Here is a 21,193-nt window from a genome sequence, read left to right as displayed (position 1 = left end):
CGGTTGGCTAGTCTCTTGTTGAAAGGGGGCTTGGTGAAGTACGAGCGGTTGGTTGGATTTGGTTAGTTGTCTTAATCCAGAGCAGTGTCCATGTAAGTCAGTTCAGCTGCTCTGTAGACTCAAACAGTCTCCCACCAACCCATTAACCCTCAAACACACTGTGTCTGTCTCTCTCTCGCCCTGTCTGTGTCTGTGCCTGTGTCTGTGTGCGTGCGGGGCGCAGGTCTGCTCCAGTTAGCATCATCACTGTAATAGGATGTGTATTAATCTTTCAGCACCAGGTCTTGGCGCTCGTTGTTTTGGGTTGTGCTGTAACCCTCTTGGGTGATGTTCATCATCCCTCCTCATCCGCTGTCATCCAGACTTTATTGGTTTGGTTTTCTGCTGCATGGCCTGTTCTCTATGTGTGTGTGGTTTATCTCTGTCTTTTCTGTCTCTCTCTCTCTTTTCTGTCTCTCTCTCTCTTTTCTCTCTGTGTCTGTCTGTCTCCCCCTCTCTGTGCCTGTCGGTCTGTCTGTCTGCCTGTCTGTCTGTCTGGAAGATGCCAGTAGTCCGTGAAGAGGAGAGATTCTGTATAATAATCCCTCTGTAGTTGTTGAGGAGTTTGTGTCAGTCAGTCATATCAGATGACACACTATGGTGAAATGATTTGGTTGATTGATAGCATGTGTCTCTATTGTAATGGAAAGATAATGTCACAGAAGAAGTGTTGCTGATTGCATGGTCTACTCCTATTCTAACCAATATGCTACATCATTGTTACCAGCTGATGCAGATGTTCAGTAATATTGCACACCTCAACCTAGAGGGACATTTAAAAGTGTAGCAAAGGGAGACGGAGTTGCCAAATTGAAAATAACCTGACTGAGAAATATTTATTTGTACATTTCAGCAGACGCTCTTATCCAGAGCTTTGTTTACAAACCATTTCCTGTGCATTTGAATGTCCAGAGGCATCTACCTGAAATCAGGCAGGGGTTTGGTGACCCCCCCGTCTCTCAGCCAGCTCTACATTCCTGAGCCCGGCCCAGTCAGGAAGTGAGCGGCAGACCCAGCAGGCCAGATTACCTCCATCCTGACACAAGTTGTGTCCCAAATGTCACCCTATTCATTACATAGTGCACAATTTTTTTACCAGGGCCCATAGTGCACTATGTAGTGAATAGGGTGCCATGTGGGACACAGTCCTGTCTCTGTACAGTACCTCAGTCTGTCTACTGTATTAAAATGTGTTCTACAGTTCCTCATTCAGTCACAGTCCTGCCTCTGTACAGTACCTCAGTCTGTCTACTGTATTAGAATGTGGTTCTACAGTCTATTTCAGCCACACCCATTGCTGACAGGTGTAAAATCGAGCACACCGCCATGCAATCTCCATAGACAAACATTGGCAATAGAATGGCCTTACTGAAGATCTCAGTGACTTTCTACGTGGTCTGGGTTTGGCGGATGCCAGGGGAACGCTACCGCTCCAAAGCATAGCGCCAACTGTAAAGGTTGGTGGATGAGGAATAATGGTCTGGGGCTGTTTTTCATGGTTTGTGCCCCTTAGTTCCAGTTTAAGGAAATCTTAACGCTACAGCATATAATGATGTTCTAGAAGATTCTGTGCTTCCAACTTTGTGGCAACAGTTTGGGGAAGGACCTTTCCTGTTTCAGCATGACAATGCCCCGTGCACAAAGCGAGATCCATACAGAAATGGTTTGTCTAGATTGGTGTGGAAGAACTTGACTGGTCTGCACAGAGCCCTGACCTCAACCCCATTGAACACATTTGGGATGAATCGGAACGCTGACTGCGAGCCAGGCCTAATCGTCAAAATCAGTGCCCAATAACACTAATGCTCTTGTGGCTGAATGGAAGCAAATCCCCCCAGAAATGTTCCAACATCTAGTGAAGGGCACACATTAGAATACAAAAAAAACAGTCCATGGTAAGCACAAATGAAACATCACAAATCACCCAGATAAACAGTTACATTCATCCACAAATAATTCCTCAATCGGTACCTTAAATTGCCTCTGAATCAGAGAGGTGCGGGGGGCTGCCTTAATCAACATCCACGTTATCAGGAAACAGGGGGTTAACTGCCTTGCTCAGGGGCAGAATGACAGATGTTTACCTTGTCAGGTCTATATCACCACAATCAAGAACAGATAAAAAGGTAGACTTTTTATCTGCCCCTTATCTGCCCCTAATCTCCCCCTTATCTGCCCCTAATCTGCTTCCTACTGCTTAGAGAAAGGCACAATATGTTTCTATAGAAAAAGCCAACTTCAGATCTTAGCATCTTAACCAGCTCATCTATTGGTTTTTAATGTTAAATCCATATCCATCCAAATGCCTCAGTATTTATACTTGGGAACATGTTCCATTGGAGAACCATCTACCGAGTGAACATGTAGTTCATCTGAAATATTCTTACGAGAGTTTAAAAACAGTTTTTGCCCGTATTAAGCACAAGTTTTATATCAGCAAGGGCTTCCTGCATAACTGTAAAATCAGCCAGATCAACAGTCAGGGCAATAGCATCCATAATACTATCGTCCACATATAGATGAAGTTCACCATTTTGAACAGATTGACTCATGGTGTTACATGAATAGTGAAAAGACCAGGTCCCAGAATGGACCCCTGTGGTACACCTTTATGTACTTGAAGAAATTCACACTTAATCCCATCCATCACGATGGCCTAAATTCTGTTACTAAGATAATCATGAAACCAAGAACAGGCGTCAGAGCTCAGGCCTATCCATGACAAATTATTCAATTGAATAGCATGATCAACAGTATCAAAAGCTTTTGACAGGTCCACAAACAAAGCAGCACATTTCATTGTAGTATCTAAAGTGTTGACAAGATCATTAACAACTAATGTGGTTGCTGTAATAGTGCTATGGCCAGGCCTGAACCATGATCAGTTTACATTCAAAATACATTTCTCACATAAAAAAGAGCAAAGTTGTACATTTACCAAGGATTCTGGAATCTTAGCTAAACAGGGAAGCCTTAAAATGGGGTGATAATATTTAAGATCCCTACTGTCTCCGTCCTTATGGAGGGGCAGCACGAGTTGATTTACATACTTTTGGAATATTTCCTGATAACATTGTTAAATAAAAGAAAATATGGGTAGTTGAGCCAACAATGATGGTGCTGCACACGTAGGCAGACCAGGATCCACTTTGTCAGCCCCTGTGGATATCTTGTTGTCTATTGCTAGCAAAGCATCCAGGACTTATTTTTCTGTAAATAGCCTCATAGAAAAGCTTTGACTACCATTTCTCTGATCATTCAGCAAGTTTACCCTTCCAGCATCCAGCACAACAACATTATGAATAGGCTTAAAGTTCTTTCAAAGAGAGAGCCTGCTGAAATAACATGGTGATTAAATGCATCAATGATGCCTTTTTTCTGTAATATGGCCAGTGTCTGAACTCATTTGTTGTGGCAGAGAGGAGGAAGTAGAACCCTTCAGGGATTTGACAGTTTTCCAGAATTTAGCCGGGTAAGTGACTGCGACCCAGTGACTGCATCAGACCAGGAATACCTAGGATAGGATAAAGTAATCCTTCTCACCCCCCTAAAAGATTTAGATGCACTATTGTAAAGTGGCTGTTCCACTGGATGTCATAAGGTGAATGCACCAATTTGTAAGTCGCTCTGGATAAGAGCGTCTGCTAAATGACTTAAATGTAATGTAAATGTAATGTACCAGAGACTTTTAGAGTGTTGATCAGCTCAGTAAAACCCTGTTTGATCAGCTCAGTAAAGCCCTGTTTGATCAGCTCAGTAAAACCCTGTTTGATCAGCTCAGTAAAGCCCTGTTTGATCAGCTCAGTAAAGCCCTGTTTGATCAGCTCAGTAAAACCCTGTTTGATCAGCTCAGTAAAACCCTGTTTGATCAGCTCAGTAAATCCCTGTTTGATCAGCTCAGTAAAACCCTGTTTGATCAGCTCAGTAAAACCCTGTTTGATCAGCTCAGTAAAACCCTGTTTGATCAGCTCAGTAAAACCCTGTTTGATCAGCTCAGTAAAACCCTGTTTGATCAGCTCAGTAAAACCCTGTTTGATCAGCTCAGTAAAACCCTGTTTGATCAGCTCAGTAAAACCCTGTTTGATCAGCTCAGTAAAACCCTGTTTGATCAGCTCAGTAAAACCCTGTTTGATCAGCTCAGTAAAGCCCTGTTTGATCACCTCAGTAAAGCCCTGTTTGATCAGCTCAGTAAAACCCTGTTTGATCAGTTCAGTAAAACCCTGTTTGATCAGCTCAGTAAAACCCTGTTTGATCAGCTCAGTAAACCCCTGTTTGATCAGCTCAGTAAAACCCTGTTTGATCAGCTCAGTAAAACCCTGTTTGATCAGCTCAGTAAAACCCTGTTTGATCAGCTCGGTAAAACCCTGTTTGATCAGCTCGGTAAAACCCTGTTTGATCAGCTCGGTAAAACCCTGTTTGATCAGCTCGGTAAAACCCTGTTTGATCAGCTCAGTAAAACCCTGTTTGATCAGCTCAGTAAAACCCTGTTTGATCAGCTCAGTAAAACCCTGTTTGATCAGCTCAGTAAAACCCTGTTTGATCAGCTCAGTAAAGCCCTGTTTGATCAGCTCAGTAAAGCCCTGTTTGATCAGCTCAGTAAAACCCTGTTTGATCAGCTCAGTAAAACCCTGTTTGATCAGCTCAGTAAAACCCTGTTTGATCAGCTCAGTAAAACCCTGTTTGATCAGCTCAGTAAAACCCTGTTTGATCAGCTCAGTAAAACCCTGTTTGATCAGCTCAGTAAAACCCTGTTTGATCAGCTCAGTAAAACCCTGTTTGATCAGCTCTGATTGACCCTTTTTGGTGTCATTTGATCCCATGTGAACTATGACAGTAGCAGCCCCGGTTGGGGGTACTGGAGAACCGGAGTTGGGAAACGCTGCTTGAGAGGAGGTGACACTGTCTGTCTGTCTGAACCCTCCAGGCAGGACAGGTGACTGAACATCAGTGTGATGGGAATAGCTAGTGACAGACAGACTTAAGGCCAATACTGAAGTTTGTTAGAGTATTGTACATAGCCCCATATCACAGAGTGTATTTTAGGCCCACTCTCAAATCAAATCTTATCCCCTAACCCAGTGGTTCTCAATCCTGGTTTGTTTTTGCCTTAGCACTCACTGCACACCTGATTGAAATCTTTAAAGTGTGATGATGAGTTGATCATTTGAATCAGCTGTGTAGTGCTGGGGCAAAAACAAAAAGGTGCATCTCTTTGTGTCCCCTGGACCAGAGTTCGTCCTGCCCTAACCTCTAACCTCCAACCCCTAGACACTGATTTTAAAGATCCAATGCAGACGTTTTTATCTCAATATCAAATTGTTTCTACCTTACTGTGATTGTTTTAAATTAAAATGGTCCAAACGAAACAACAATATCTTAGTAAAATGCAATTTCTCAAGAACTCATTTTGTTAGGACTGTCTGGGAGTGGTCTGAGGCAGGGGTCTAATTGGAGAAGGAGGGATGTGTAACCTGAAAACTAGCTGTTTTTTACAGAGAGGAGGGAAAACTCTCTTTTTTAATTAATTAATTGGTGATGTCATCAGGTCTACCCAGCCAGACAAGCTGAAATTTCAGGCGGTATTTTCAAACCGCTCTTACACTGAAAGGGGCGTTATCCTAATTTTCACAATTTCACAGTATTATTCTGACCTGTGGAAACTGCCCCTTTAAAGTAAAATTACTTTGGCTCAAGGCTACAACAGCTCTTATACGTCCCAGGTAAGCAGATGGCTCAAGGCTACAACAGCTCTTATATGTCCCAGGTAAGCAGATGGCTCAAGGCTACAACAGCTCTTATATGTCCCAGGTAAGCAGATGGCTCAAGGCTACAACAGCTCTTATATGTCCCAGGTAAGAGGATGGCTCAAGGCTACAACAGCTCTTATATGTCCCAGGTAAGAGGATGGCTCAAGGCTACAACAGCTCTTATATGTCCCAGGTAAGAGGATGGCTCAAGGCTACAACAGCTCTTATATGTCCCAGGTAAGAGGATGGCTCAAGGCTACAACAGCTCTTATATGTCCCAGGTAAGAGGATGCTCAAGGCCACAACAGCTCTTATATGTCCCAGGTAAGAGGATGGCTCAAGGCTACAACAGCTCTTATATGTCCCAGGTAAGAGGATGGCTCAAGGCTACAACAGCTCTTATATGTCCCAGGTAAGAGGATGCTCAAGGCCACAACAGCTCTTATATGTCCCAGGTAAGAGGATGGCTCAAGGCTACAACAGCTCTTATATGTACCAGGTAAGAGGATGGCTCAAGGCTACAACAGCTCTTATATGTCCCAGGTAAGAGGATGGCTCAAGGCTACAACAGCTGTGACAAATCAACACAGAGGCAGCCTCGTGACTCCTCAATTCATAACAAGGTTCTCAGAAGGCCTTACAAAGCAGCAGGCTCCTCTCTCCATCCAAAGTCAAACAAAAGCCTCAAGTAGCCTTAATATCTCAAGGACATCTCCCATAGGATACATACTTTTACACACAAGTCAGATAGACTAACAACCCAGAAACAGCTGGGTCCTGTTCATTAGGCACTAAATGGAGGAAAATGGACTGAAATAAGGAGGGATGACCTGGACTCTCATTTTTGTTTTCTGTTATAAAATGTTTTAAACCAAGAAATGTGCTGTAGCCACTAGCCAGGTACACTGACAATTTCCCCAGCAGTAATAACACGGGGTCATTGGTCACTTAGAGAACCAATCGGGATCAAGTCTTATCTTTCTTGGCCAATAGAGTCTAATTGAGCTCATCTCGTCTCTGGAATCTCTGTTGATTCATCAGATCAGTCAAACTGTTGTTATCAGTGGACCAAGTAAACACATGTGTTTCTCTTCCAACCACCTCCCTGTTTCATTAATGCCAGATTTACCCCCCTCTTTTTTCCGGAATAATTAACATCCTCGTTCCCCCCAGCTCCCCCCCCTCATTCCTATGAAATGAGAAGCACAGTTGTGGTGCATTCCAGAATGACAGGCTGTTCAGATTAGATGCATGTGCTTTAATTCCAGGCTCACTTTTGGAAGCCATGTTGAACTTACCCCCACACCCACCCACCAGCCCCTGTCCGTGAACAATTCTTTACACCTCAGCAACTAGTCTCTGCAGAGTCGTGGGTATTCAGTGCACGTGGCCCTGCATGGACCTTAATCATTTTTTTGACACAGTTTCTCTCCCTCTATTGCTCGCCATCTTTTTACCCTGCTTTTTGCCCTCTACCCTGCTTTACCATAGATATACTGTAGCACATCCACACCTGCCTTAAGCCAACCCATGTGACTGACTTCCAGTAAGCATTCGACCACAGTGTAGAAAGGGAGGGAGGGAGGAGGTATCTCCAGGGGGATTATGATCCTGTTTGTTTTATATCTCATAATCTACTGAACAGCATGTGAAATCGACTGCATGTGTTCACCACAAATTTATTACAGTGAAAAGCACATAAAACCAAACCAAAGCCTCCCCCTTAGCCTCCTCTCCTTCTTTCTCCTCTCCTCTTTCCTCTCCTGTCATCCCTCACTGTCAGACGGGCATCCGCTGCCCTCTCATGCCCTTTGATCCATCCGTTGACTTTGGCACTAGAGGGAACGCACAGGGCATCACTTACTGCCAGCTGTACTTACTGCCAGCTGTACAGTAGTACACCACCTTTCAGCTCTCACATCTTTACTATTATTACAGAGAGAGAGAGGGAGGGAGAGAGAGGGAGGGAGAGAGAGGGGGAGGGAGAGAGAGGGAGAGAGGGAGAGAGAGAGAGAGAGAGAGAGAGAGAGAGAGAGAGAGGGAGAGAGAGAGAGGGAGGGAGGGAGGGAGAGGAAATGCCAATTCGAAGCCACACTACGACCCGTGTTTTAACACATTGTCCTTGGCAGACTCCCTTCAAGCCCTGGATTTGGAAAAGAAGCTAAAACTAAAAATGAGAGGGAAGAGAGCGGGAGTGGTGGAGGGAAAGAACGATTGAGAAAAAAGTTTAAAAATATTTACTCAGCAATAATTTTGTGTGGAATTTTTCAGGATGATAATTTGAAAAAGGCTTCATTCACGGCTACAATGGCTCCTTTGATTGGCGCATGCAGCTTGAGCAGCGTCGGGGTTGGCCCCTCGCCAGAGGCCAGGTCTGTTAAAGCCAAGGGGAAGAAAAGAGGCCTGTTTCACAGAAGGAAAAGAGAGAAACAGACACATGCTCTCCCTGTGTTGCTCTCTTTCTTTCTCTCTTTTTCTTTCCCTCTCTCTCTCTCTCTTTCCCTCTCTCTCTCTCTCTTTCCCTCTCTCTCTCTCTCTTTCCCTCTCTTTTCCTCTCTTTCTCTCTCGCTCTCTCTCTTTCCCTCTCTCTCTCTCTTTCCCTCTCTCTCTCTCTTTCCCTCTCTCTCTCTCTCTCTCTCTCTCTCTCTCTCTCTCTCTCTCTCTCCTCTCTCTCTCTCTCTCTCCCTCCCTCTCTCTCTCTCCCTCTCTCTCTCTCTCTCTCTCTCTCTCCCTCTCTCTCTCTCTCTCTCTCTCTTTCCTCTCTCTCTCTCTCTCTCTCTTTCCTCTCTCTCTCTCTCTCTCTCTTTCTCCTCTCTCTCTCTCTCTCTCTCTTCTCTTTCCTCTCTCTCTCTCTCTCTTCCCTCTCTCTCTCTCTCTTTCCCTCTCTCTCTCTCTTTCCCTCTCTCTCTCTTCTCCCTCTCTCTCTCTCTCTCTCTCTCTCTCTCTCTTTCCCTCTCTCTCTCTCTCTCTCTCTCTCTCTCTCTCTCTCTCTCTCTCTTTCCCTCTCTCTCTCTCTCTTTCCCTCTCTCTCTCTCTCTCTCTCTCTCCTCTCTCTCTCTCTCTCTCTTTCCCTCTCTCTCTCTTTTTCCCAGTCTTTCTTTCTTTCTTATCCACACAGAGCTCAAGTACTAGTATTCACGTCACATACATGATTGTTTGAGACTGCAGTTGAACCTGTGTTAACTCTGCGAGGCAGAATGCTGATTTTTCACCCCAACTATTCCAACATATGAGGTGAGAGGGAGGGAGACAAGAGAAGAAGAAAATGTTTGAAAAACAAAGGCTGAACCTGGTGCGTGTGTGTTACTGCTGACTCGCTGGGTATACTTGGTTGTTTTCACTCAGAACCAAGTGAAATAATGGGTGTCTTCAGGACCGCAGTGGAGCTGTTTTATGTGTTTGTGTTGGTGCTGGGACTGAGAACAACAGCTAGCAGCTGGATGCCTGTACCTGAGCCAAGCTGTGTGTGTGTGGACATACTGTACAGTCCCTGCCAAGCCTGTACCTGTAAACTTGTGTATGGTCAGAGGTTAATATATTATGTACGCTAACAAACAATGCTAACCCATTAGCTCAGGGTCAGGGACCCTGTCTGCGGTACAAATCACTATTAATATTTAGCCTCTGTGTGGTTTCAATCATATTTTTTACCTTCGCCTCCAGCTATTGAGGGAAAAATACCAAGACCCCCTAAACAGTCTGGTGAGAAGTTTGTGTTGGGTGGTGCTCTGCTGGAGGGAGGAATGTAACACTGTGTTGGACACATTGGATTAATAATGAAGCACTTCTTGGAGGTGGTGGTAGTCAGATCCAAGGACATGGAAGAGCTAACAGATACGGATACATAAAAACAATGTGTTCTCTCTCAGGCTCACACACATCAGTGTGTATGTGTGGGGAGGAGGCGAAGGGGTACGTGAGTGGGGGGGGGGGTTGCGAACTGCCTGCCAGACTTGACATCCTGACAGGTTTAATAACTGGCTCAATCATGCCTCCCTCTCTTCCCGCTGGACCCTTCTTCCCTCGCTTCCCAGAGTGATGGCTGAATGAAGGAGGTGAAGTTGATGATAGACTTAATCTATTGCTTCACTGCCAGTCAAATGTTCTACTGGGACAGAGAAAAACAGACGATTTAGAACAGGGCTCTCCAACCCTGTTCCTGGAGAGCTACAGTCCAGTATTGGAGTTAAAACCTACTGGACTAACTCTCCAGGAACTAACTCTCCAGGAACAGGGTTGGAGAGCCCTGATTTAGAAGAATCAAACAGACGTAACCTCAAATGTTTGTTTTCAGTTTTTATTTAAACTTTTTTAATAATGTCAACATTGTGTTTTTTGCTCATAAAAATATGTTCACTTAATTCAAAAGGACATGGAAAGAGATGAACAATAACAACGAAAAGCTTCCCAAAATAAACAGGGAAAATAGGAATAATATCAAAAATATTTCTGGATATTTTCAATGTTTTTTGTATTGTAAAACCAAGTATTCCAGTTAAGTTGTTTGGTAGTTTTACACACTTTAAACTGATGTAGTTTTAAGTGTTAAATATTGAGGCCTAAGTATTTGTTTAGATGGTATAAGATTTAGTGGTAGACAGCATCCACCAACACTTCCTTCCTTCCAATCTTAATCTTGTTTTCACTAAAATAATAGTCATAATGTATACCGCCTGGTCACTAAGCCTGTTAGAAGAGGGGACCCTTGTCTTGACATGCCCATTTCAGGAGGTTTAAATACATGCTCTGGAACTTTAGCGACTGCTAAGTATTTGTTAAACCTCCCACTTTGGGCTGGATGTGTCAATGTGGAGTTAAAAATGCATACTCTATTCACAGAATTACTGTCTTACCTCAATTAGACATTTAATGCCTAGTTTAAAATGAACTTTTTCTCGAAGCTGTGCTGCTCCATTTTCTCTCCATTTTCCCCCTAGCAATTCAAGTTCTAGCCAATGAGCTTTAGCCCCTTGCCATTTGAGCGTTAGCTAGCTAGATGCAGAATGAGAAAGAGAAATTATGTGGGGCACATATCTGCACGTAGTACACAGGGACCACTTTTGTCTCATGAATGCTACTTTCAGAACTACTGGCTAAAAACTATACAAAAGTACTGGAGAATGTCTTTAAATGTAGTGTGTGTGTGTGTGTGTGTGTGTGTGTGTGTGTGTGTGTGTGTGTGTGTGTGTGTGTGTGTGTGTGTGTGTGTGTGTGTGTGTGTGTGTGTGTGTGTGTGTGTGTGTGTGTGTGTGTGTGTGTGTGTGTGTGTGTGTGTGTGTGTGTGTGTGTGTGTGTGTGTTTAGTGGTGGATACAGTACCACTGAAGCATGACAGTGACTTGATGTCTGCCTCTCTGTGCACAAGACGGGACATGCTTCCACATTATCACTGATCTGTTTACCGACAGAGATCTTCATACTGTAGTCGGCACTGAGATCCTCATCAGGGGCAGGCAGGTTAACGCCAGACACATTAAAGTTACTTAGACTGTTTTCACTTTCTGAGATTTGAATCTCAACACTGGTGTTTCAGCATATTCTAGTTTGGTGTACACATTTTTTCCTAAATGTCCCTCGTCCCAGACAGAGCCCATATAAAACCTTCAACTATATGCTACGCTTGGACTTTTCATAGTCTGCTTGGCTGCAAGTGAGCAAGACGTGGGACCCTCTTTTTCCCAAAGACCAGTTAATGGTGCACAACAAAGCACCATAGAGGCTAATTCTGCCTGAGGGAAATCCACAAGCATCTCTCTCTGAGGCTAGGCTAAGCTAGGCTAACAAGTGCGTTCTTGTGAATTGCGGTTTACTGAAGTAACTGTGTTCCCTCTTGGGGACATAAACAATTAATAAAGCCTTTAGAAATGAACTGTTTATTTTTCCCCTCCTCTCTGTGGTAATCATGTGTGTGTGGTTGATCTGAGGCAGGCTCAGGGGATGTTTGAAGTTCGCTGCAGCACAGAAACAAATGTAAAGGTTTCAGCCAACTGAAACTGTTTATCGGTGCTTTTTGTGTGGGGGGCGGGGCGGGGTTGAGGGCCAGAGAATGGAGAGGGGATTTAGTACGAGACTTACAGCTGCTTAGACTGTCTGACATTCGTAGGGTAAAGCCTTTGATTGACTTCGCTGGTACAAACGAGTTTTAATCTTCAAAGATTTGAATCTGGGGTTTAATCTGTCTGTTAAATCACAAGCAGTTAAGGGGGGATGAAGGGTGGTAACAGTCACATACTTATAGAACGACAACAACAGCAAAAGTATAAAAACATTTACAAACACAACAAAAAAATGACAATTTCACTAAGCAATAGAGCCGAAACAAAGCATGATAAATGTCCGGCACCTTGCTTTTCAATTACTGGAAAAAGTTATCTTCATTTGGTGACTCGGATGTCATTCACAGCAAGTGCCACTGGGGTAGTGCTGAGGTGCTACGGGGGCAAAATAATTGCTTAAACTCTTTTTACATAGTTCAGGTATCACAAGGGGTGCACAGCAATGCACCCCCATTTCAGTGCAGACCCCATTTTAGAGTAGACACAGCAGGGATTAGGTCACTACCCTGATGTCTCTCTGTCTGGCCCAGTCTCGCTTCACCTTTGACCTGCTGTGGAGAGTGGGCACACTCAGTAGGGAGCCGCGTGGCGCCAGTCCAGCAATGTGATTGTAGAAACAAAGCAGTAGGTGTGGAAATAAGAATAAAGGCACTTTAAAAGGCTCCCTTATTTTCAAATAATCCTTTCAAACATATTTTAATGTCTGCATAGTTTAATATTTGTTCCGTTTCTCAATTGCTGACACATGGCTGGCCGGTCCTCTCTTTCTCCTCCACTGTCACCAACAACTCTAGCTGGTGTCTTGTCCGTGAGGGAATGAGTAGCTAGAGGTATTTAGTCTGACCCTCTGGGTCTGAGTAGCAACAGAGATGGGCGTCAGAAATAAGAGGGCTTATGAGAGAGAGCCATGTTGTTGTTCGGCGAGCAATGATCCTGTATTAGCAGCACCTCGTACTCCAGGCCGCCATTTTGAACCACAGCCGGCTCCGGCTGCTTTTGGGGCATCGCCCCTCCAATGTTGGAACCAGCCTTGACTCCCTCCAGCTCCAGCTGGGCTGGCTCACACTCCAGATCCAGGTGGCCCTTGGCCCGTTTCCTCCTCATGTAGCACACCATCCCCACGGCGGCTGCAATCAGGACTAGGAGCAGCAGGATGGCCAGAGCCGGCACCAGCATGGTGGTCAGCCTCTTGTCCTCCACCTGCCTCCCTGTGGCAGTGTGCTGCTGGGCCGCTGTGTGGGCCACCGTGCAGACGCTGTCCCCACCGCTGAGGTCGCCCAGTGGGCTGGCGCATACTGTGTAGGTGGAGTTGGGCCGCAGCCCCCTCAGGGTGTACTCTGGGTAGGAAGCAGGCACGCTGAGCTGCATGGGACGCCGGTCGGGCCCCGACAGGTTGCGGTATGTCAGACGGATGCCGCGGATGTAGGGCCGGACCTTGATGTAGCGGTGCAGGTCCAGCAGGATGGAGGAGCTGGTCACCAGGCGCGAGCTGATGTCGGGGGCATCGGCGGTGACAGTTGCCGCGGAAATGTAATTGTTGTTGTCATTGTGGTCCTGATCGGGAGGGGGAGGGGGGTGGGAGTGGTGGCGGTTCTCGCAATAGGTGCCGTAGAAGCCACGAGGGCAGGTGCACTCCAGATGGCCTTGCCCGTCCAGCCGACAGGTGCCCCCATTCAAGCAGGTCTGGGAGGGGCAGAAGAAGTCCACCTCTGGGTCTTGGCTGCTGCTGCTGGGAGAGGCAGGGACGGGGGGCGGGGGCAGGCTGCCTGTCCCAGTTGAGGTGTCCTCCTCACTGGGCCCTGGTGCAGGGATGGCTGGGGAGGTGCTAGGCAGGGTGGTGACTGGAGGGGGCATGGTGGTGCTGGTTCTGACTGTGCTAGCGGTGACAGTAGTGGTGGTGGGGCAGCCAAACTCCCTGTGCTCCAGCCTCTCCAGCACCTTCCCAGCGTTGAGGGGAGGGAAGTGGCAGCGGGTCTCCTCCGTCCTGCCCAGAGTCACCCCCTGGTTCCTGAGCCACCCGGGAAACCAGGCCAGGGTGCACAGGCAGTTGAAAGGGTTCTCTGCCACCGTCAGCTTAGTCAGGTGAGGGAAAAGCTGTGCGAACCCGTCAGGCAAGCCCTGCAGACTCAGGTTGCTGATGTCCAACTCCTGGAGCTCGCTCAGGTTCTTCAGGTCCTCCAGCTTCAGTGGGCCCATGGGGTTCCCGGCCAGGCTCAGGTAGATCAGGCCCTGGACCTCCCTCAGCGCCAGGGGGAAGGAGCTCAGCTCGTTGCCAGAGATGTCCAGTTCGTGGAGATTCCCCAGGCTGGCCATCAGGTCCTCGTTCAGGCTTTCGAGGCCCAGGCCGGCCAGCTTCAGAGACTCCAGGTTGGGCATCTGGAGGTCGGCTGACCCCAGGGATGGGAGGGTGTTGAAGCGGAGGTCCAGCAGCAGCAGTCTGGGCATGGCTAGGGCGGGGAGCGAGGTGAGCTGGTTTCCCTGCAGCTTGAGCTCCAGCAGCTGCTCCAGGCCGTGGAAGGCGGCAGGGTGTATAGTCCGGATGTGGTTGCTGTAGAGGTACAGCCTCTCCAGTAGGGCCATGCCCGCAAAGCTCTCCTCTGACAGATGGGTGATCTGGTTGGCTGAGAGGTCCAAGTTCCTCAGGGAAGTCAGAGGCTCAAACACCCGGTCAGGCAGTACCGTGACTTTGTTCTGACTCAGATCCAGCATCTCCAGGCTCTCCATGCCCACAAAGTCTTCCTCCGCCAGAGTTTCGATGCCGTTGGCGAAGAGGTAGAGGTTCTTGGTGGGTTCCGGGACGCCTTGGGGCATGGTGGCAGAGCGGCGCTGGAAACAGAAGATGGATTCTGGGGTGGAGCAGGTGCAGTCCTGGGGACAGTCGCTGGCCAGAGTCCTGCCAGGGAGCCGGAGCAAGAGGAGAAGGAGGAAGGGCGTCAGCGGAGGGAGGAAGAAGGCCTTCATGGTGCCACTGGAGTCACTCTGTCTCCTCTCTCAGCCTGAAAGGACAGATCAAGGACAAGGTCAGCTATAGAAAGAGATGCTTTAAATGCAGGGCCACTGGGTAATAGATATACACAGACAGAGTCTTATCTTTGTCATGTCTTGCTGGAAACTGTGAAGGACATGGGAAAGGAAGGCAACCTAGAGGTGTCGAACATAGAGACAACCTAGAGATGTAGAACATATAGACAACCTAGAGATGTAGGACATAGAGACAACCTAGAATTATAGGACATATAGACAACCTAGAGATGTAGAACATAGAGACAACCTGAAGTTTAGGACATCGACACACCCTAGATGTGTAGGACATAGAGACACCCTAGAAGTACAGGACATAGAGACAGCCTAGAAGTATAGGATATAGAGACAACCTAGAGATGTAAGACATGGAGACAACCTAGAAGTATAGGACATAGAGACAACCTAGAAGTATAGGACATAGAGGTGTAGAAGTGCTAAATTGAGATATACAGCAATTCTGTACTATAACTACCCTTCAGATCTGTATAATGCGTCACAAATCTGTATAGATCTTTATGATGTATTAGTTTCTCTTTTTTCATGTGGTTAGCACAATATGTGGCGTTTATTATCGTCGTCTGAGCACACATGAAGGATCAAAGTCGTGGTCTCTTGACACAGGGCTCTTCAAACAATGGGCCGTGGTACGGCAGTGACCTCAGGGCTTTGAGTCATTTTCCACTGGACTCAGGGGAAAGAAAGTTCCCTTAGATAGAGAGTAGCAATCTATTGTAGCCACACTCTGACCAAGGTGACTTGAACTTGATAGTATCAGACACAGTAGATCCTGGATGTTGTTTTCCTTTCTGAGGTGTTTTCCTCAAGCATATTGTTAGTTACTGTGGTAGCAGGTTTGGTAGCTGCTTCCTTAACATAAACCTTGCTATGGATCCTGGTAGTACTTGGTGCTGTGGACTGGTAAACACATTTATGTGTCTCTCTGTCTCTCCCACTCTCTCTAGGTATGTCTATCTGTCTCTCTGTGTCTGTCTGTCTCCCTCTTTCTGTGTGTCCCCTTCCTTCCTTCCTTCCTTCCTTCCTTCCTTCCTTCCTTCCTTCCTTCCTTCCTTCCTTCCTTCCCTTCCTTCCTTCCTTCCCTCCCTGTCCTGGTTCTATCTCTGTCTCTCTCTCTCTGTGTCTGTCTGTCTCTCTCTCTGTGTCTGTCTGTCTCTCTCTCTCTGTCTGTCTGTCTCTCTCAGGGTCAGTCCACCCACTACCATTTACAGTTCTCCACACACTGTGGTTGAACGGGAAGCACATTTAACAATTTTCTCCATGTTTACGACAAACTCTTTAGCCTGTGAAACCACGTTACAGACACACACACAAACACACACACACAAGTTGTTCAGATTACGATGTCTGAGGGAGGCGATGAAGCCTGTCAAGAACTCCAGTCACCCAAGCCACGGACTGTTACCATCTGGCAAATGATAACGGAGCATTGGGTCTCGGACCAACAGGCCATCAGACTGTTGAACAACTAACCCTAGCTGTTTACCTGCTCAGAACTGCACCGTAGAGACCGTTTACACTGACTCTCCACACGCCAACCCTTACACACACACACACACACACACACACACACACACACACACACACACACACACACACACACACACACACACACACACACAACACCTGCTGTTACATACACTGTTACACACACTGTTACATACCTGCTGTTACTGCTGTTAGTGGTTTAATGCCTGCTGTTACCTGCTGTTAGAGGTTTAATACTGGCTGTTAGTGGTTTAATACCTGCTGTTACCTGCTGTTACACACACACATACCTGCTGTTACATACACACACACACACACTGCTGTTACATACCTGCTGTTACCTGCTGTTACACCTGCTGTTACATACCTGCTGTTACTGTTTTACCTGCTGTTACTGCACACTGCTGCTGTTGAATTTGATTTGACAGTTTAATACCTGCTGTTAGTGGTTTTATATCTGCTGTTTGTGGTTTTATACCTGCTGTTTGTGGTTTTATACCTGCTGTTAGTGGTTTTATACCTGCTGTTAGTGGTTTTATACCTGCTGTTAGTGGTTTTATACCTGCTGTTAGTGGTTTAATACCTGCTGTTAGCGGTTTTATACCTGCTGTTAGTGGTTTTATAATGCCTGCTGTTAGTGGTTTTATACCTGCTGTTAACGGTTTTATACCTGCTGTTAACGGTTTTATACCTGCTGTTAGTGGTTTAATACCTGCTGTTAGTGGTTTAATACCTGCTGTTAGTGGTTTTATACCTGCTGTTAGTGGTTTTATACCTGCTGTTAGCGGTTTTATACCTGCTGTTAACTGTTGTATACCTGCTGTTAGTGGTTTAATGCCTGCTGTTAGTGGTTTAATACCTGCTGTTAGAGGTTTAATACTGGCTGTTAGTGGTTTAATACCTGCTGTTAGTGGTTTTATACCTGCTGTTAGTGGTTTTATACCTGCTGTTAGCGGTTTTATACCTGCTGTCAACGGTTTTATACCTGCTGTTAACTGTTGTATACCTGCTGTTAGTGGTTTAATGCCTGCTGTTAGTGGTTTAATGCCTGCTGTTAGTGGTTTAATACCTGCTGTTAGTGGTTTAATACCTGCTGTTAGTGGTTTTATACCTGCTGTTAGCGGTTTTATACCTGCTGTTAACTGTTGTATACCTGCTGTCAACGGTTTTATACCTGTGACAAAAAACATTTGATCTGGAGGATTGACATGAGAGCAAGTGTGTGTGATTCTGTGTCTCAGTGTAAAACAGAACAAGTCTTAATGCTGCAGTACAAACTCCTTGTTTCCCTCTCATTTCTCCACTTTTACAACTGTACCAAGTCTCTGTTTGTGACTGTAATTATGTGATACACGTTATAGTGCATGTGTGCATGCATCTGTGTGTGATTTAGCTTGCGGTGCTCTAAACTTGTCGTTATCGATATCCTGGAGCTGCTTTCCTGACAAACGCTCAGTATAAATCACCTAAAATTAGAATATTGTCATTACTCAAAACTTTGGCCAACGCTCCTTACTAAACACGTCTGAGAAATACAGTAGAAACTCAGAGATGCTGAGAGAGGCGCTTTTGTATCCAAAGAGAAGATAGTGTCAGATGGGCATGTCAAGTAATTTACACCCCTTGAGACCCAGCATATTCAGGCCCGAGACAGGACACCTGTAAGATCACATAACTTAGACTTGAGTTGAAAGAGAGCGAGGGAAGGGAGGAAAGAAAGAGGAGGGAATGGATGGCATATAAAGGGAAGATGAGCTGCTCAAGTGAGTCATTGAAGACGTTTATCATCCTTCGTTCCAAGGAGTAATCGCACGGGTTAGTGGCCTTGAGCGAGGAGAGACTAAAATACAGATTTTCAATCTTTCTTCCTTCCTTCTGTCCTCCCCTTCTCTCTCTCCCTACTTCTCTCTTTCTCTCCCTCCCTAGCTTTCCCCCTCTCGATCTCTGGGCTTACAGTGTGGGGGGTTTAATATCCGCAGTTCATGTCGGGGTGAAATACGCCAAGCTTAGTTTTATTGGACACTGCAGGGAGACTGCAACGGTGGCCATTATTTTCTCCCCCTTTAAACATGAGCCACGCAGAGACACAATCACCTGATTAATATTCAACTATTCCTCTTCTCTCCCTTTAAACATGAGCCACGCAGAGACACAATCACCTGATTAATATTCAACTATTCCTCTTCTCTCCCTTTAAACATGAGCCACGCAGAGACACAATCACCTGATTAATATTCAACACATTCCTCTTAATATTCAACTATTCTCTTCCCCCTTTAAACATGAGCCACGATTAATATTCAGAGACACAATCACCTGATTAATATTCAACTATTCCTCTTTAAACATCTCCACAATTTAAACATGAGCCACAAACAGAGACACAATCACCTGATTAATATTCAACTATTCCTCTTCTCTCCCTTTAAACATGAGCCACACAGAGACACAATCACCTGATTAATATTCAACTATTCCTCTTCTCTCCCCCTTTAAACATGAGCCACACAGAGACACAATCACCTGATTAATATTCAACTATTCCTCTTCTCTCCCTTTAAACATGAGCCACGCAGAGACACAATCACATGATTAATATTCAACTATTCCTCTTCTCTCCCTTTAAACATGAGCCACACAATCACCTGATTAATATTCAACTATTCCTCTTCTCTCCCTTTAAACATGACACAATCACCTGATTAATATTCAACTATTCCTCTTCTCTCCCTTTAAACATGAGCCACGCAGAGACACAAATCACCTGATTAATATTCAACTATTCCTCTTCTCTCCCTTTAAACATGAGCCACGCAGAGACACAATCACCTGATTAATATTCAACTATTCCTCTTCTCTCCCTTTAAACATGAGCCACGCAGAGACACAATCACCTGATTAATATTCAACTATTCCTCTTCTCTCCCTTTAAACATGCCAGCACAATCACCTGATTAATATTCAACTATTCCTCTTCTCTCCCTTTAAACATGAGAGACACAATCACCTGATTAATATTCAACTATTCCTCTTCTCTCCCTTTAAACATGAGCCACACAGAGACACAATCACCTGATTAATATTCAACTATTCCTCTTCTCTCCCTTTAAACATGAGCCACACAGAGACACAATCACCTGATTAATATTCAACTATTCCTCTTCTCTCCCTTTAAACATGAGCCACACAGAGACACAATCACCTGATTAATATTCAACTATTCCTCTTCTCTCCCATGAGCCACAGATTAATATTCACAATCACTCTGATTAATATTCAACTATTCCTCTTCTCTCCCCTTTAAACATGAGCCACAAGAGACACAATTAACTATTCCTCTTCTCTCCCTTTAAACATGAGCCACACAGAGACACAATCACCTGATTAATATTCAACTATTCCTCTTCTCTCCCTTTAAACATGAGCCACACAGAATATTCAACTATTCCTCTTCTCTCCTTTAAACATGACACAATCACCTGATTAATATTCAACTATTCCTCTTCTCTCCCTTTAAACATGAGCCACGCAGAGACACAATCACCTGATTAATATTCAACTATTCCTCTTCTCTCCCTTTAAACATGAGCCACACAGAGACACAATCACCTGATTAATATTCAACTATTCCTCTTCTCTCCCTTTAAACATGAGCCACACAGAGACACAATCACCTGATTAATATTCAACTATTCCTCTTCTCTCCCTTTAAACATGAGCCACACAGAGACACAATCACCTGATTAATATTCAACTATTCCTCTTCTCTCCCTTTAAACATGAGCCACACAGAGACACAATCACCTGATTAATATTCAACTATTCCTCTTCTCTCCCTTTAAACATGAGCCACACAGAGACACAATCACCTGATTAATATTCAACTATTCCTCTTCTCTCCCTTTAAACATGAGCCACGCAGAGACACAATCACCTGATTAATATTCAACTATTCCTCTTCTCTGATTAATATTCAACTATTCCTTTAAACATGAGCCACGCAGAGACACAATCACCTGATTAATATTCAACTATTCCTCTTCTCTCCCTTTAAACATGAGCCACGCAGAGACACAATCACCTGATTAATATTCAACTATTCCTCTTCTCCCCTTTAAACATGAGCCACGCAGAGACACAATCACCTGATTAATATTCAACTATTCCTCTTCTCTCCCTTTAAACATGAGCCACGCAGAGACACAATCACCTGATTAATATTCAACTATTCCTCTTCTCCCCCTTTAAACATGAGCCACGCAGAGACACAATCACCTGATTAATATTCAACTATTCCTCTTCTCTCCCTTTAAACATGAGCCACACAGAGACACAATCACCTGATTAATATTCAACTATTCCTCTTCTCCACCTGCAGTGGTTTTACTTTCTCTTTCATTCTGCTCTTATTTGGAAAGCAGGTTTCAACATTTAGAAAAAACGTCATGATTTAAGTTGATTGTGGGGGGGGGGGGCTGCTCGCTGTGTGAGTGGAAATTGTAGACACCTTCAGGTTGAATTTGTTCACTTAAGGGAGTTTCTTAAGCGCCGTTTTAATGGTACTGGTTGCTGTTTGGGGTACGACCTGGATTCTTCTTGTATTGTAGGGTTTGTCCTGACAAATGTAACCCATAATACTCCCAGAGAACTCTGTTCTGAGGTGCTTGAGGGGTTGAAGAGTACAACACTAAAAACGTCCTCGACAATGACTGAGACTTTCCCATGTTCATTTTCCTTTCCGCCTCGCTGTCTGTTGTTACTCACTTGTAGCACTGACCCACCCGTTCAGCCAATGCACAACTTTGCTGCAACCTTGTAGCAACAT

The 21,193-nt window shown here is 45.1% G+C and overlaps 1 protein-coding gene and 2 long non-coding RNA genes across 26 annotated transcripts; all 3 read right to left on the bottom strand.

Annotated features, from left to right (window-relative positions):
* Positions 1-10,944: 10,944 nt before the first annotated feature.
* Positions 10,945-15,938, bottom strand: vasnb (vasorin b). The gene has a single exon (XM_035763067.2). It carries the CDS (start codon positions 14,800-14,802, stop codon positions 12,718-12,720), a length of 2,085 nt encoding a protein of 694 aa, XP_035618960.2. The 5' UTR covers positions 14,803-15,938; the 3' UTR covers positions 10,945-12,717.
* An 840-nt stretch (positions 15,939-16,778) lies between these two features.
* On the bottom strand, positions 16,779-18,315 carry LOC127930143 (uncharacterized). 5 transcript variants are annotated; one of them, XR_008137012.1, is made up of 5 exons: positions 17,438-18,315; positions 17,186-17,395; positions 17,018-17,143; positions 16,868-16,930; positions 16,793-16,825 (listed from the first exon to the last, which is right to left on the bottom strand). It is a non-coding gene; the product is annotated as an uncharacterized LOC127930143 (long non-coding RNA). The 5 variants fall into 5 exon arrangements; XR_008137014.1 differs by having other exon boundaries at positions 17,018-17,122; XR_008137013.1 differs by having other exon boundaries at positions 16,779-16,909.
* An 11-nt stretch (positions 18,316-18,326) lies between these two features.
* LOC127930142 (uncharacterized) lies at positions 18,327-20,813 on the bottom strand. 20 transcript variants are annotated; one of them, XR_008136992.1, is made up of 7 exons: positions 20,514-20,802; positions 20,385-20,449; positions 19,848-20,107; positions 19,376-19,570; positions 19,133-19,262; positions 18,760-18,824; positions 18,327-18,592 (listed from the first exon to the last, which is right to left on the bottom strand). It is a non-coding gene; the product is annotated as an uncharacterized LOC127930142 (long non-coding RNA). The 20 variants fall into 20 exon arrangements; XR_008137007.1 differs by having other exon boundaries at positions 18,327-18,527; XR_008137009.1 differs by having other exon boundaries at positions 19,198-19,262.
* Between the last annotated feature and the right edge of the window lie 380 nt (positions 20,814-21,193).

The sequence above is a fragment of the Oncorhynchus keta genome, chromosome 5, assembly GCF_023373465.1.
Source record: "Oncorhynchus keta strain PuntledgeMale-10-30-2019 chromosome 5, Oket_V2, whole genome shotgun sequence".
Taxonomy (NCBI): Eukaryota; Metazoa; Chordata; class Actinopteri; order Salmoniformes; family Salmonidae; genus Oncorhynchus; species Oncorhynchus keta.
This window is presented reverse-complemented; position numbering and strand designations above follow the sequence as displayed.

Coding starts and splice junctions, on each gene's coding strand:
- vasnb (XM_035763067.2), bottom strand. CDS start 14,802: ATGAAGGCCTTCTTCCTCCCTCCGCTGACGCCCTTCCTCCTTCTCCTC.